Genomic DNA, 13,354 nt, shown 5'->3' on the forward strand with positions numbered 1-13,354 from the left:
GTGCCCTCTGGGACCAAAGTGATCAAGTCAAAACAGTACAGCTTTTTGAATATTTATAGATAGTTGTTCCCTATTACTCCCCTCCCTGCCAAGTCTTTTCTTATACAGAATGTCACTAATTCCTTCATCTGTACCTTGTATACTTGGTTTTCAAAACCTTCCCTATCCTGGTGAATCTCTTTTGAAAATGCTGTATTTTGTCTGAGTTCCTCTACCAGTGAGGTTCTGAGAATAAAACAACTGTCTAGCTATATTCTGACCAGCGGAATATAGAAATCTGGGCAGCATTGAATTATCACTTCTCATCTGGTAAAAAATATGCCTGCATCTAATGCATCCTAAGAGTATATCCGCTTTGGTGAAAATTATATCACCTCTTTCCCCCATGCTGATGGACAGTCAACTAAGCCCCTATGTCTTTCACACCATATTTTTACTGGAACTTCCAAATGAATCAGCCATAGTGGATCTGCACAGCGCCAAATACAGCAAAGATCTGAAGCTAAGTGTTATCCCAATCAGTTCTCTAGCTATCATGGGGAATTATTGGTTGTGGGTCTGTAGGCAATGCTCTTTCCCAAGTATCTGGTGTATATAGAGCCCAGGCAGTGAACTATCAAATTCAAACCCAGAGCTACACAGCATGCAAAGCTGTATGTGGAAATCAAATGGGAGAATGGATGTAACGAATTTTCACCTGAAAACAGTATTGACAGTACAACTAAAGAATGGGAAGGCTGGATCCAAATACTGTTATGAACCTGAAATCCATCTTGTTTTTCAGCAAGAGTCCAGTGGGGCTTCTTTGTTAACCACTGAGCGTCTATACAAATCATTAAACACTAACAGATCAAGACTCAGAAAGGTCCAGCAGAGAAAGGAGCAAGTTTAGAAGAATGTGTAGAGCCAAATGCCCTGAGTAAGAGTGTGTGTGGCAGCCCCTCCCAGGCTTTAATCAGCACTACCGGCCTGTGCTTCCACGAGTAATAAAACTCAGTTTAAAAGAAAAAAGAGGTGTAATGAAACCAAAACAGAAGCAGACACTGGGGCATGAAAACACACACACACACACACACACACACACACACACACACACGCACTCTACCATTAAGGAAGAAAAAAGCTACAGTACACCTCATTTTTCCAGTATAGATTCCAGATTGTTTTTATTTATTTTAGAAATAAACTTACTGTGTGCCAGAAGGATTTTGTTTTAGTTATGATTTCCTGTTGTCCCAAATGCATATGTGTGGTGAGTGTGAAAGGAAATTAGTGAGTAATCTATGGTGGGCCTCTTTTTCCTTTTTGATCCTGGTACTAATCAGCCACCCAATAGTGAAAGTTGAAAGACAGTCACAAAATTAACTGTTCGCTTTTAGCTATAGATTAGAAAAAACACAGCAAAAGAGAAAAATGGACAGGCTTTTGTTTTATTTTCTTTCTTTCTTTCTTTTTTTTTTTTCAAGGAAGTCTCCCCTCTGTCACCCAGGCTGGAGTAGAGTGGTACAATCTCGGCTCACTGCAACCACCCGTTTCAAGCAAATCTTCTGCCTCAGCATACCAAGAAGCTGGGATTACAGGCGTGTACCACCATGTCCAGCTACTTTTTGTATTTTTAGTAGAGACTGGGTTTCTCCATGTTGGCCAGGCTGATGTCAAATCCCTGGCATCAAGTGATCCACCCGTCTTGGCCTCCCAAAATGCTGGCATTCAAGGCATGAGCCACCATACCTGGCCTATTGTATTTTCTAACAGAAACAACGCCAGTAAGTGTGATAACAATAGTACTTTAGTTGTGATGATCACACTCTAAGTTACTTGCAAAAGAAACTGTAATTCTTTGGAAGAGCTCCTGGGTTTGAATTCTTCCCAAAAGCTTACTGCTAAATGTTCTAACATTTGAAATCACGATTTTGGAAATTTCAGAAGGTAAGTTCAGAAATACACCAGCCATCCGAACAGGGCCAAGACATGGTTTCACATTACTTCAGCCAACACCTGCATCAAGCCCACCTTCTCCTGGGCCACAATTTTCTGTTATTAGTTTGGGGAAATGGGGTAGGCAAGAGCAATTTCCCAAGATTCCCAAGAACTAGTTTCACCTGCATGTGTCTTCGGCCCCAGTCAATCAGAATTAAGGCTGACTTGGTATTTGTCATTTCCCATTGAAAATCTTACAAGAGTGGGAGAATTTTCCTTCTCATGGACTTAGCTAAGCAGTTGGCAGTCCTTTTTCATGCCAGAGTGCTTTTGAGGCCAGGATATGAAACAAATGAGGCAAGAGCGTTAAGGAAATTGAAAACAAGAGTAGAGCTGTATCCTTGGGCATAATTTGGGCATTTCAGAGAAAGAACATCAGTTTCCCTGAGTGTCAAGGTAGCAAGGATTGATGGAGACATGCCTGTCTTCTCATTCCTCTGAACAATTGCTATACACACCTGTCATTCTCTTAAAGGAAATGACAGAGTAGTTGTCTTATGAACACTATACTGAATCTCTTCTACTAAATTATGGGTAATGGTTTTGAGATGTTGACTTTTAACCCCAGGGATTATATTGTCACTTTAGACTTTATGTTAAGACTTATACCACACATTCCAGAATTTAAAGTCAAAGTACTCTCTCAATTCACAAATGGAAAAGGCCTGTTGGCAAAGTCCCACATATTATCCTTAGACATAAAATGCTTACTCTTCAGGATCTATTTGAAAATACATGTTTCCATCTTACAATGTAAATGCACTGGGTTTCTTTGGGAAAATAATTCCACAGATTGCCTCTTCCAAGGTTTCTCTTTACTGGTGGCCTTTGGGAGAGCCAAGGAGATCCTCCCTACATGCTAGCATATGTAGATTATTAAGAGATATCCCTAAAGCCAGTGCTTCCTTCATCTACTTTTCACTTTTAGTCGGTCAGGCTTCAATCATAATAAAGTAGATCCTCCCAACTTGGCATTACTGGCAATATCCATACTTTTCTGAGTAGAGCTATTTTCTCTTTCAGGGCTTGGTGGCTCACAGGGATGTGGCAAAAGTTTACATTACCGTGTGTGCAGCAGCTGACAAGGGAGTCCGCTGCACCGGAGTCCTTCGATGACTGCGATTGTCCCAGAGGACAATCTGGCCCGAGTAAGTCCCACCAACCACCAAGTTAGGATGGAAACGGGCAAAGCAGACTGACATCACAGAGGACTGTCAAGGAAAAGAAGAGAGAGAGAGAGAGAGAGAGAGAGAGAGAGAGAGAGAGAGAGAGACTGTGAAATGGTTGTAGAAGGCTTGTTTCTTCCTGAAAACAGTTCATCATGCAAACTCAATACATCCTGGAAAACAAAAAGCAATTTAAAGCTGGGACTGTAAAAGTGCATAGTTACTAAGAAATTTTGTACATAGGCACAGGAATTTCTTTGGAGAGGCTAACCAATGATTACTCCTTAAAATCTGAAATTTGAAGTCTTGTCCATGTTATCAAATAGGTATAAAACCTATCTTAAGTACATCATTGTTTTGTTGTCTCTAAAGCTTGATTTATGTACATTACTCATTTATCACAAAAAATTGCAAGAGAACTAGTATTAATTCTCCACTGAAGCCTTTATGAAGAAATTCCTTACTTTGAGAGCATGGCCACATCAAATTATACTATTTGCAGTGTTGGTAAAGGCAGAGTAATTCTAGCCTCAAGGACTTTAAGATGAGGTCTTCCAGTGTGGTGATTCCTCAAGGATCTAGAATCAGAAATACCATTTGACCCAGCAATCCCATTACTGGGTATATACCCAAAGGATTATAAATCATTCTATTATAAAGACACATGGACATGTATGTTCATTATGGCACAGTTTACAATAGCAAAGACCTAGAACCAACTCAAATACCCATCAATGATAAAGAAAATGTGGCACATATACATGACGGAATACTATGTAGCTATAAAAAAAGGATGAGTTCATGTCCTTTGCAGGGACATGGGTGAATCTGGAAACCATCATTCTCAGCAAACTGACACAAGAACAGAAACCAAATACCGCTTGTTCTCACTCATAAGTGGGTCTTGAACAATGAGAACACATGGATACAGGGAAGGGAGCATCACACACTGGGATCTGTTTGAGGGTTGGGGGCTAGGGAAGGGATAGAGGTGGGCAGGGAGGTTGGGGAGGGATAACATTGGGAGGGATAATGCCTGATGTAGGTGACGGGGGGATGGAGGCAGCAAACCATCATGGCATGTGTATACCTATGCAACAATCCTGCAAGTTCTGCACATGTACCCCAGAACTTAAAGTATAATAATAATAGTAAAAAGATGAGGTCTTCTTTTTGTTTTTGACTTAATGTAGATTTCTAGGAAGTATACGAACCTCAGACTGATCCAACTGGCTCCTCCTAAAATTCACTCATCTCCCATGGGCATTCTTCCTGACCTTAATTCTGCCCACTTTAGAAAATTCTTAATGCTATTGTTTGCCTATTTTAGCAAATAGCCAGAAATGGATTTTAGTCCAGCTCTGCCATGGTCTGTCATGGTCCGTCACAAATGTGGTTTCTGAAGCTCCACAAAAGACTGGACACTACATTTTGCAAGAAATTACTTAGCTGAGATAGAACTGTAATGCACAGAAAATCAGACAAGTTACTGTTCTGCATCTGCTAAGTCCATTTTGATTCCTAAGGTTCTTTCCATATTTGCATTTATAAGCTGAAGTAATTATTTTTAGTGAATACATTTCATGCCTTAATTAAATTAAATGAAGTCATAGAGAACTTACCATGTGTAAGGAAGGTATTGTACTAGGAATGGTAGGAGTAAAAGGGTCGTTGCCCTCAGCAAAGTTGTGCTCTGTGAAAGGGAACTAAAAAACATGGACACAGATGAACAGATGGGCTACCCAGTCCATACAGTGTCTTTGTGGAAAACAGAAAAAGGTGTCCTGTGCAGACACACAGTCATGTTGGCAGGTATATGCCTTGGCAAATGGAGAGCAAGATGGATTTTTATCCCCACGTGTCCCTTCGGCACAACTTGCACACCCAACTAGCAGCCTTGAATGTGACACACGCCATGACTAAATTGTAGGAGCATGTGGTGTGTATGTGTGTCTCTGTGTGTGAGGGGGATAGATAGAAGGGGAAGATTTGTTTTAGTTAGGGGAGGGAAGAGGAGGCTGGAAATGGTGAGATGGTTAGAAAGACCTCATTGACGAGAATGAATCACACCTTGAAGTATATATGAAACATTGAGCCAGTGGAGGGAAGAAAAAGGCATTCCTGAAAGATAGGATAATGGGGGAAAAGGACTGGAGGCAGGAAAATGAGACAGGTGATCAGCCTATAGTCTTTTTTGGCTGGGAAGGGGTTTGCATGGAGGAATCAGATAGTAGGAAGTGTGGCAAAGAGATCGCCTGGGCTAGACAGGAGAAAGCCTTGAATGACATTATTTAGTTTTTTTTTTGTGGACAATGGTGAGAAATCACAACTTTCAGAGCAAATGAGTAAGAGAATCCAAGGTTATCACTGATATGCTAGCAAAGTAGTAACAAAAAACCCCAAAACAAAAATCTATGACCTCTTTTTGACTACTAAACATCTATTCACACACACACACACACACACACACACACACACACACACACAACCAAACCCAGATATCCTATCAGACTAAGGGTTCCTAGTCAGAAACAGTCTCAGATACTCTGAGGGAGATAAAGAATGCAGACTATTTTTCAATGTCATGTTTCTCCACTTTGAATGATTTTCAGTTCCAATTCCTTGAATGTGATTCAATGGAGAACATGCTCATGCCCCAATCTGGTTTTCATAAAGTTCAAGAACAACTTTCAATAATGATACTGAATTAAAGAAAAAGAAAATAATGCTGGTCAGCTTCTTGTTTTACACATCCCACATAGATGATTCTTAGCTTTCAATTGATGAAATTCTTATGTTGCTGGAGCTATGCTGGAAACTTTTTTTTTAAAGCTTCAGAAAGACTTAAAATTATCCAGGTGGTATCAACAATTGAATTTACCAAAGCTTGAATCAGTATGGATAAAAGAATGTCATTCATTTTAAAAATGCAGAATTCAACCACTTGATTGCTTCTGTGTTTCAGCTGAATCCTAGCAAACACCCCTCCCAATCTTGTACTGTTTGTTGAGACTAAACCAGAGGAAAACCAACAGTGGAGGTATTTCTATAAAGCTGAAACACATAGTTGGCAATCAACTAGAGCCCAACCCCACAGGGTGATAAATCCAATACCTACTTGTTCATTCATTAATTTGTTCATTCTTCATTCATTCATCATCCAACACTTAGCACCAACTAAGGACTACTAAACCATTTCAAAAATGTTAAATGTCACAAGAGCTCCCCCATCTCAAATTCGGAATTCTATTTAAATTTGATAAGTAAAGAGAATGCTAAAAAAGAGTAACACCACCTTGCAGTGCCAAAGTTCTGCCTCCAGAGTCTACTTTGTTTTGCCGCAAACCTATTTTTATAATATATCCACGAGGAAAAAGTAGACTTTTTTTTTTCATTTTCTATTTGGAAGATAAGGTATAGTTATGTTAATCAGTTTCACTTATATCTTAAGCTCAACACATTGATTATATGTTATATTTATTACATGACATATATGTTTAAATATATACAGATATATTTACATATCTATTCTATGTTCAACACAGATCTCCAGGGTACACCACACTATCCACTATTATTCATGTAAAAACACTAAGGCAGTAAGATCTCAATTACCTAGATGTAAACTTGAGAATTCAGTCATTTCACAAGATATCTTTACATACTCTGATGTTTGATGTAATGGTGGCCAACATTTGGATGAGTGACTTAATTCTTTATTTTTCACTTGCCTTGTTACTCTGTAAGAATATATGTTTACAGATATTTTTATAGTCTTAACTACAGTTTGGAGAATGAGAGCTCATCTTCTAATTTGGAAAGTCTACATCAACAATCCTTAGAGTAAAAGGTCTGGGAAACCTTTTACTGTTGCAATCCCCTGCTGTTCACACAGCTATCTATGTAGTCACTGCTGTTGTGCTGATTGTCATAGAATTTACTGACTGTCAGTAAAAAGAGCAAATGATGATATCATTCTGTCAATTATCTCTATTTGGTTAAATATAAAAAAGCACTTCAGAAAGATTGGTTGATACTACTAAAAATTGTGGGGGATTTTTGTCCTTCATTCTTAACAGTTAATTTTTTTCTGGAGATAAAATCTTAAAAAACATTATTAATAACACCATTGTTATTTAAAAATTTTTATTACTTCCCTATGCAGTTGAAATTTTATATTAAGTTATTCAGTGTTATAATAAAGCATTATTAAACTAAGACTAATAAAATGTAGACAAACAAAATTAAATGGAAATAAGGAGTTTCCTTGCTTTGTTATTCTATAAGAATATATATGTGTATTGATATTTTTATCGTCTTAAATCATTACCTATTTTATTTTATTCCTTAAAATATTAATGCCTTAGAATTACTTTGACAAATAATATATGACCTTTGAAAATTCAAATCAAGTCAGGCACAGAGGCTAACAGCTGTAATCTCAGCACTTTGGGAGGCCACGGTAGGAGGATTGTTTGAGCCTAGGAGTTCGAGACCAGCATGGGCAACATGGCAAAACCCACCTCTACAAAATATTTTAAAAAGAAAAACAAATCAAGTCATTTATGCAAGTAGAAAATAATTATAAAGTTGCTGAGGATTTTTCGATAATGTTAACTAATCGAAGTAAGCTTTCCTGATGCTACAGTTGAACTCTATTTTCACAAGCTATTGATTTCATCGATGTGGCCATGTTGTTGGTCAAATCAGGGGCTCAGAAATATCAGCTCATATGCAACAAGGTTGATGGAAAACTAGTAAAACTGGCTGTCAATATTCCAACACATATAACACAAAGACAGTGTTACATTAGGAACCACTATTTCCAAGAGGGCAAGTATCACATTTTGATTATTTGCCCAATATGTTTTTCCCCAAGTTAGGATAAGCAAAGTTTTGAGACTATATTTTGAAGACCAAGCCATCTCTATTGACAATTTCCAGTGTTTTTAGCAGCATGCCTTAGCCCAGAGGCTCCTGAGAAAATGGTTTTTTAATCCTGAGCAGATGGCCCAGTTACTGGCTGTCTCTGCAAAGACAGACCACCTCCTTATCCATATAGCCACATGTTCACTTGCACATGAGCCGACCCATTAAACAGAGTTCCACCTCTTCATCATCGATTTAAAGAGAAGTCAGTTTATTTTACACCACTCACAGGGAATTCCATAGAGACAAGGGTGAGATTCTGCTTGGAATGTCTCCCTTCACTCACCGTACACCATCACTGCATTCAATTCAAGTTAGCCCAGACCTGTCTTTAAGTGGCTGTGGAGGCTGTTTTCTATTTCGTAGAGCTAATCCACGCCAGCTTAGAGATGGTACTTCCCCTTAACCACAGACCCAGATGCCCAGGGTGAACAACCTTTGGTCATTCCAGGCTGGGAAGCTCACCCTCTAGGCTCCCATTTGATCTGGTTGCCTGTGACCTTCTGTGTGTGGCACTCTGCCCACTCCCCAGCCATCATGCCTGGATGGGAGGAATAGGGGTCCTGCTCTCAAAAGCATCTCCTATTTCAAGTACCCCCTCTTCTGGGGAGAGGATGGTCCTCAGGGAGGGACTGGTCATATTGTTGCCATATGCTGTTTAATGGTGGCTGACATTTTATTTGCCTAAAAACAAATGCTTCACTGTCAGAGGGCTTTGAGGCAGCCAGATCAGATGCCTCTGACTACTAGTGAACTAGTGTGTATTTCTGCAAGTATCTAAGAAACCCACAAAGACATTTCTTTTATTAATGGAAACGTGTAGTTGGAGGAGACTGCTGTTGAAAACCTCTCTTATAGGCAATCATGTAGCATCAGCCATTTGGAAACACGGAAGGTGTAAGCTGGTCAAGACAACATGAGTCATGGGTCAGGAACTTAACTCCAATTGAGAGGAAGGGAAAGGGTCTTTTTTTCTTTATATTATTATTATTATTATTGAGACAAGGTCTCGCTCTGTCACCCAGGCTGGAATGCAATGGCACAGTCACAGCTCACTGTAGCCTCAACATCTAGGCTCAAGGGATCCTCCTGCCTCAGCCTCCTGAATAGCTGGGATTACAGGCACATGCAGCTATACCAAGCTAATTTTTAAATTTTTTGTAGAGATGGGGTCCTGCTATGTTGCCATGTCTGGTCTCAAACTCCTGGGCTCAAGCAATCCTCCTGCCTCCACCACCCAAAGTGCTGGGATTACAGGTATGAGCCAACATATCCAGCCTCTTTTTTTCTTCTAAAACTCTCCCTTCCTCTCTCTAAGTCTCTGTACTGGTGTACAGGCTATTCTTCCAAATTCTAAGAGGAGTAAGCATCTACCAAAAGTAATCACCCCATGAATGTGGGGATGCCCAGGTGCAACGACTGACTTCATTACCTGCTCCTTCTTGACACGGTTTGTATTAAGAAATAAAAAGCAGCTAATTCTAAAATTTGATTTCCCATAGATCAGAAATCCATTATCCTGATGACCTTTCTTAGAATTCCTTGGAATTTTCATGTCTTTCAATATTTAGACCCTATCATGTGCCTTGCCCCGGGTTTTATGCTGAGAATACAAAGGTAGTGTGCAAATCACAATGGCATACCATTTCACATCCATTAGGCTAGCTATAATTTTTTAAAAATAGAAATGTGTTGGTGACAAGGTGGAGAGATTGGAACACTCATTACAATGCTTGTGGGAATGTACAACTGTGCAGCCACTCTGGAGAACAGTCTGGCAGTTCCCCCAAAAATTAAACATAGAATTATCATATGTCCTAGCAATTCCACTCCTAGGTATTTACCCAAGATAATTGAAAAAATATGTCTACACAAAAACTTGTACACTAATGTTCATAGCAGCCTTATTCATAATAGTTAAAAAGTGGAAACAATTCAAATGTCCCTCAACTGAGGAATGAATAAATGAAATGTGGTAAATCCATACAGTGGAATGTTTGGCAACAAAAAGAATAAAATACTGATGTATGCTAGGGCGCAGATGAACCTTGAAATCATTATGCTAACTGAAACAACTCATAAAAGGCCACTTATTGTATGATTCCATTTACATAGAAGGCCCCAAATAGGCAAATCAGCAGGGTCAGAAAGCTGAGTTGTGGTTGCTTAGGGCTGGGTTTGGAGGGAAGAAGGAATGACTACTAAGTGCGGGGTTCTTTACGTGATGATAAAAATGTTCTGGAATTAGACAATGCTAACTGTACAATTTTGTGAATATACTAAAAAAACACAAAATTGTATGTTTTAAGAGGGTAAATTTGTGGTATGTAAAATGTATCTTAATTGTTGTAAGTGCGCAGACATGTTCTGACCTCATAAAAATTACCAACCTTATTTCTTATCTGCAAGACAACCATGTCTGGACTGCTTGGATCACTCTTTCCTCAAACAGTCACTTATCCCTCTTTCCTTCTTCCTGAGCATTATCTTCACTTTCTACTCCCTGAGAGGTAGGGAGGTAGAAAGGGAGGATTGGCAGACTCAGAGTCCCAAGAACTGAGTTTCTGCTCTGATACCTTACTAGTTGTGTATCCTTCAAGCCTTAAGTTGTTTGTTTGCATATTTGGAGGACACACTTATAAATTATTTACTGTGGTGAAATACTCATAAAATTTGTTACCATCCTAACCATTTTCAAGTGTACAGTTCAGTGACATTAAATACATTCACACTGCTGTGTAACCATCACCATCATCCATCTCCAGAACCTTTTTATCTTCTCCAGTTGAAACTTGGTACCCATAAAACACTAATTCCTCATTCCTCCTCCATCCCCCACTACTCTTCACCAGTCTCTGGTAACCATAATTTTACTTTATGTTTCTACAAATCTGACTACTCGAGGTACCTCATATAAGCATTATCATGTAGTATTTATCCTTTTGTGATTGGCTTATTTCACTTAGCACAATGTCCTCATGGTTTATCGATCCCGTAGCATGTGTCAAAATTCCTTTTTAAGGCTGAATAATATTTCATTGTATCCATATATCACATCTGGTTTTATCCATTAATTCATAAATAGATACTTTTTGGCTATTGTGAATAATGCTGCTAAGAACCTGGGTCCACAAATATCTCTTTGAGATCCTGGTTTCAATTATTTTGGGTACATACCCATAAGTGAAAATGCTAGATCATAATGTAGTTCTGTTTTTGATTTTTTGATAAATCATCACACTGTTTTCTATAGCAGTGATATGGTTTGGCTGTGTCCCCACTCAAATCTCATCTTGAATTCCCACATGTTGTGAGAAGGACCCAGTGAGGGATAACTGGATCATGGAGGCAGGTCTTTCCCACGGTGTTCACGTGGTGGTGGATGGGTCTCACGAGATCTGATGATATTATAAGGGGGAGTTTCCCTGCATGAGATTTTTTTTTTTTTTTGCCTGCTGCCATCCATGACTTGTTCCTTCTTCCATCACGATTGTGAGGCTTCCCCAGCCACGTGGAACTGTAAGTCCATATTAAACCTCTTTCTTTTGTAAATTGCCCAGTCTCAAGTATGTCTTTATCAGCAGAGTGAAAATAGATCAGTACAAGCAGCCACACCATTTTACCTTCCATCCACAATACATAGCGGTTTCAATTTCTCCATGTCCCTCAGCAACACTTGCTATTTTCTGTTTTCCTTGTGTTTTTTTCCCCTTCTTTTTAGTATTAGCCATCCTAATGGGTATGAGGCATCTAAGCCTTAATTTTTTGTTCTCAATAGAAGCATGATAGTTCTTGCCCTACCTATGGAAAAGGCATTTTCTTTGCCTGTTTCCCATGGGGCTTTTGGAATATTTGAATTGGGTAATGCAGCTTAAGAACAGATAAACAATATATTCCCATATAGAATTAGAATTACTACCTCCTGATTCGAAGAGACATTTCCAAAGTGGTCCAGAGGACTCCTCTTGCTCAACAAATATCTTTCCAATAATTTCAGTAGTTAATTCTTGGTCCTGTCCTGATGAACAGGTTGTCCTGATGATCTAGTAACATGTTACGACATCATTTGTTATGTGGTTGAACTATTTGAAGTCTTTATTCTTGACAGTTCTTTCACACCTTGAATTAGAGCTGGACTTTATTGATCTGTGATGCGATTTTACATCTGATTATTTGTATCCATCATTTACAAGTACCCTTCAGACTATTTTCTAAATCAGTATTACTCCAAATTCGCCTGTACCTTAGCATCAACTGGGGGGCTTTAAAAAGTCTCAAATGCTCAGGCCACATCCTATACCAATTTAATCAGAATTTCTGAAGATGGGACTCAGGCATCACTATTTTGCAATTAAGTGTGTTGACTGTTCTAAATTTAAAACCATCAAGGACTGTTTTAAATTAATGTTTCCCAAGCTTATCTGAATTTAAAAAAAGCACCTGGAGAGTTCATTAAAAACAGATTAGTTACCAGAGGCTGGAATAGGAGGACGGGGGGATGTTAGGCAAAGGACACAAAATAAATCCAAGGTATCTACTGTCCATCATGGTGACTATAGTTAATAACAATATGTTATATATTTAAAAACTGCAGAGAGTAAACTTTACCTGTTCTCACTACAAAAAATGATGTGTGTGTTAAATAGCTTAAGTCCTTCCACAGTATATACATATCAAACAAAACATCATGTTGCATACTATAGATATGTACAATTTTTGCTTGTTAATTAAAACAAACAAAGAAACAAAAACACAAATCCCTGGGTCCCCATTGGGATCTACTTAATCAGAATTTCCAAGGTAGAGGTTTAGTGATCTGTGTATTTAATAAACATCAAGGTGCTTCATGGAGAAAAATGGAAAACACAGTTCTAAAACAATTAATTCATGGAATATAGCCCAATGTCATTGTGGGATAAGTTTCCTTCTGCAGCATTGTAGGCCTGGATATTTCTCTTATGGAATCATGTGTCATTTTCACAACCAGCCCAACTGAAAAACATGTGATATGTTCCTCTGCTAGAATACCATTGCTTAGTTTCCTTTGTGATTTGCTAGTTTTTACATCTCTCCTTGTTTCTCCTCCCCACTGAAATAATTAGGTTCTTAGAAAATTAGAAATAAAAATGATGTGAAGGTTTAGGTCCCAACTTCTCTTCAGCATCACTCTCCATGTAGACACTAGGAGTTTTTTTTTTGTTTATTGTTAGGAAGGCTAATGAACTGTCACCCTGGCTACATGGCTATTTACTTGCGGCCAGCATTCCAAAATTTTTGAG

General features: G+C 38.7%; 1 protein-coding gene across 12 annotated transcripts in view; it reads right to left on the reverse strand.

The window, feature by feature from the left end:
- Positions 1–13,354, reverse strand: part of DYNC1I1 (dynein cytoplasmic 1 intermediate chain 1) — a 331,611-nt gene that overhangs the window by 62,595 nt on the left and 255,662 nt on the right. For 8 of the 12 annotated variants that reach the window (XM_078342738.1, XM_003733588.5, XM_035253824.3 and 5 more), the window contains one exon: positions 3,045–3,191. The exons of the other annotated variants lie outside the window; for them this stretch is intronic. In XM_078342738.1, coding sequence (XP_078198864.1) covers positions 3,045–3,191 — 147 coding nt within the window. The remainder of the gene's footprint in view (positions 1–3,044; positions 3,192–13,354) is intronic. 12 annotated transcript variants of the gene reach the window in all.

This window comes from Callithrix jacchus, chromosome 11, assembly GCF_049354715.1.
Source record: "Callithrix jacchus isolate 240 chromosome 11, calJac240_pri, whole genome shotgun sequence".
Taxonomy (NCBI): domain Eukaryota; kingdom Metazoa; phylum Chordata; class Mammalia; order Primates; family Cebidae; genus Callithrix; species Callithrix jacchus.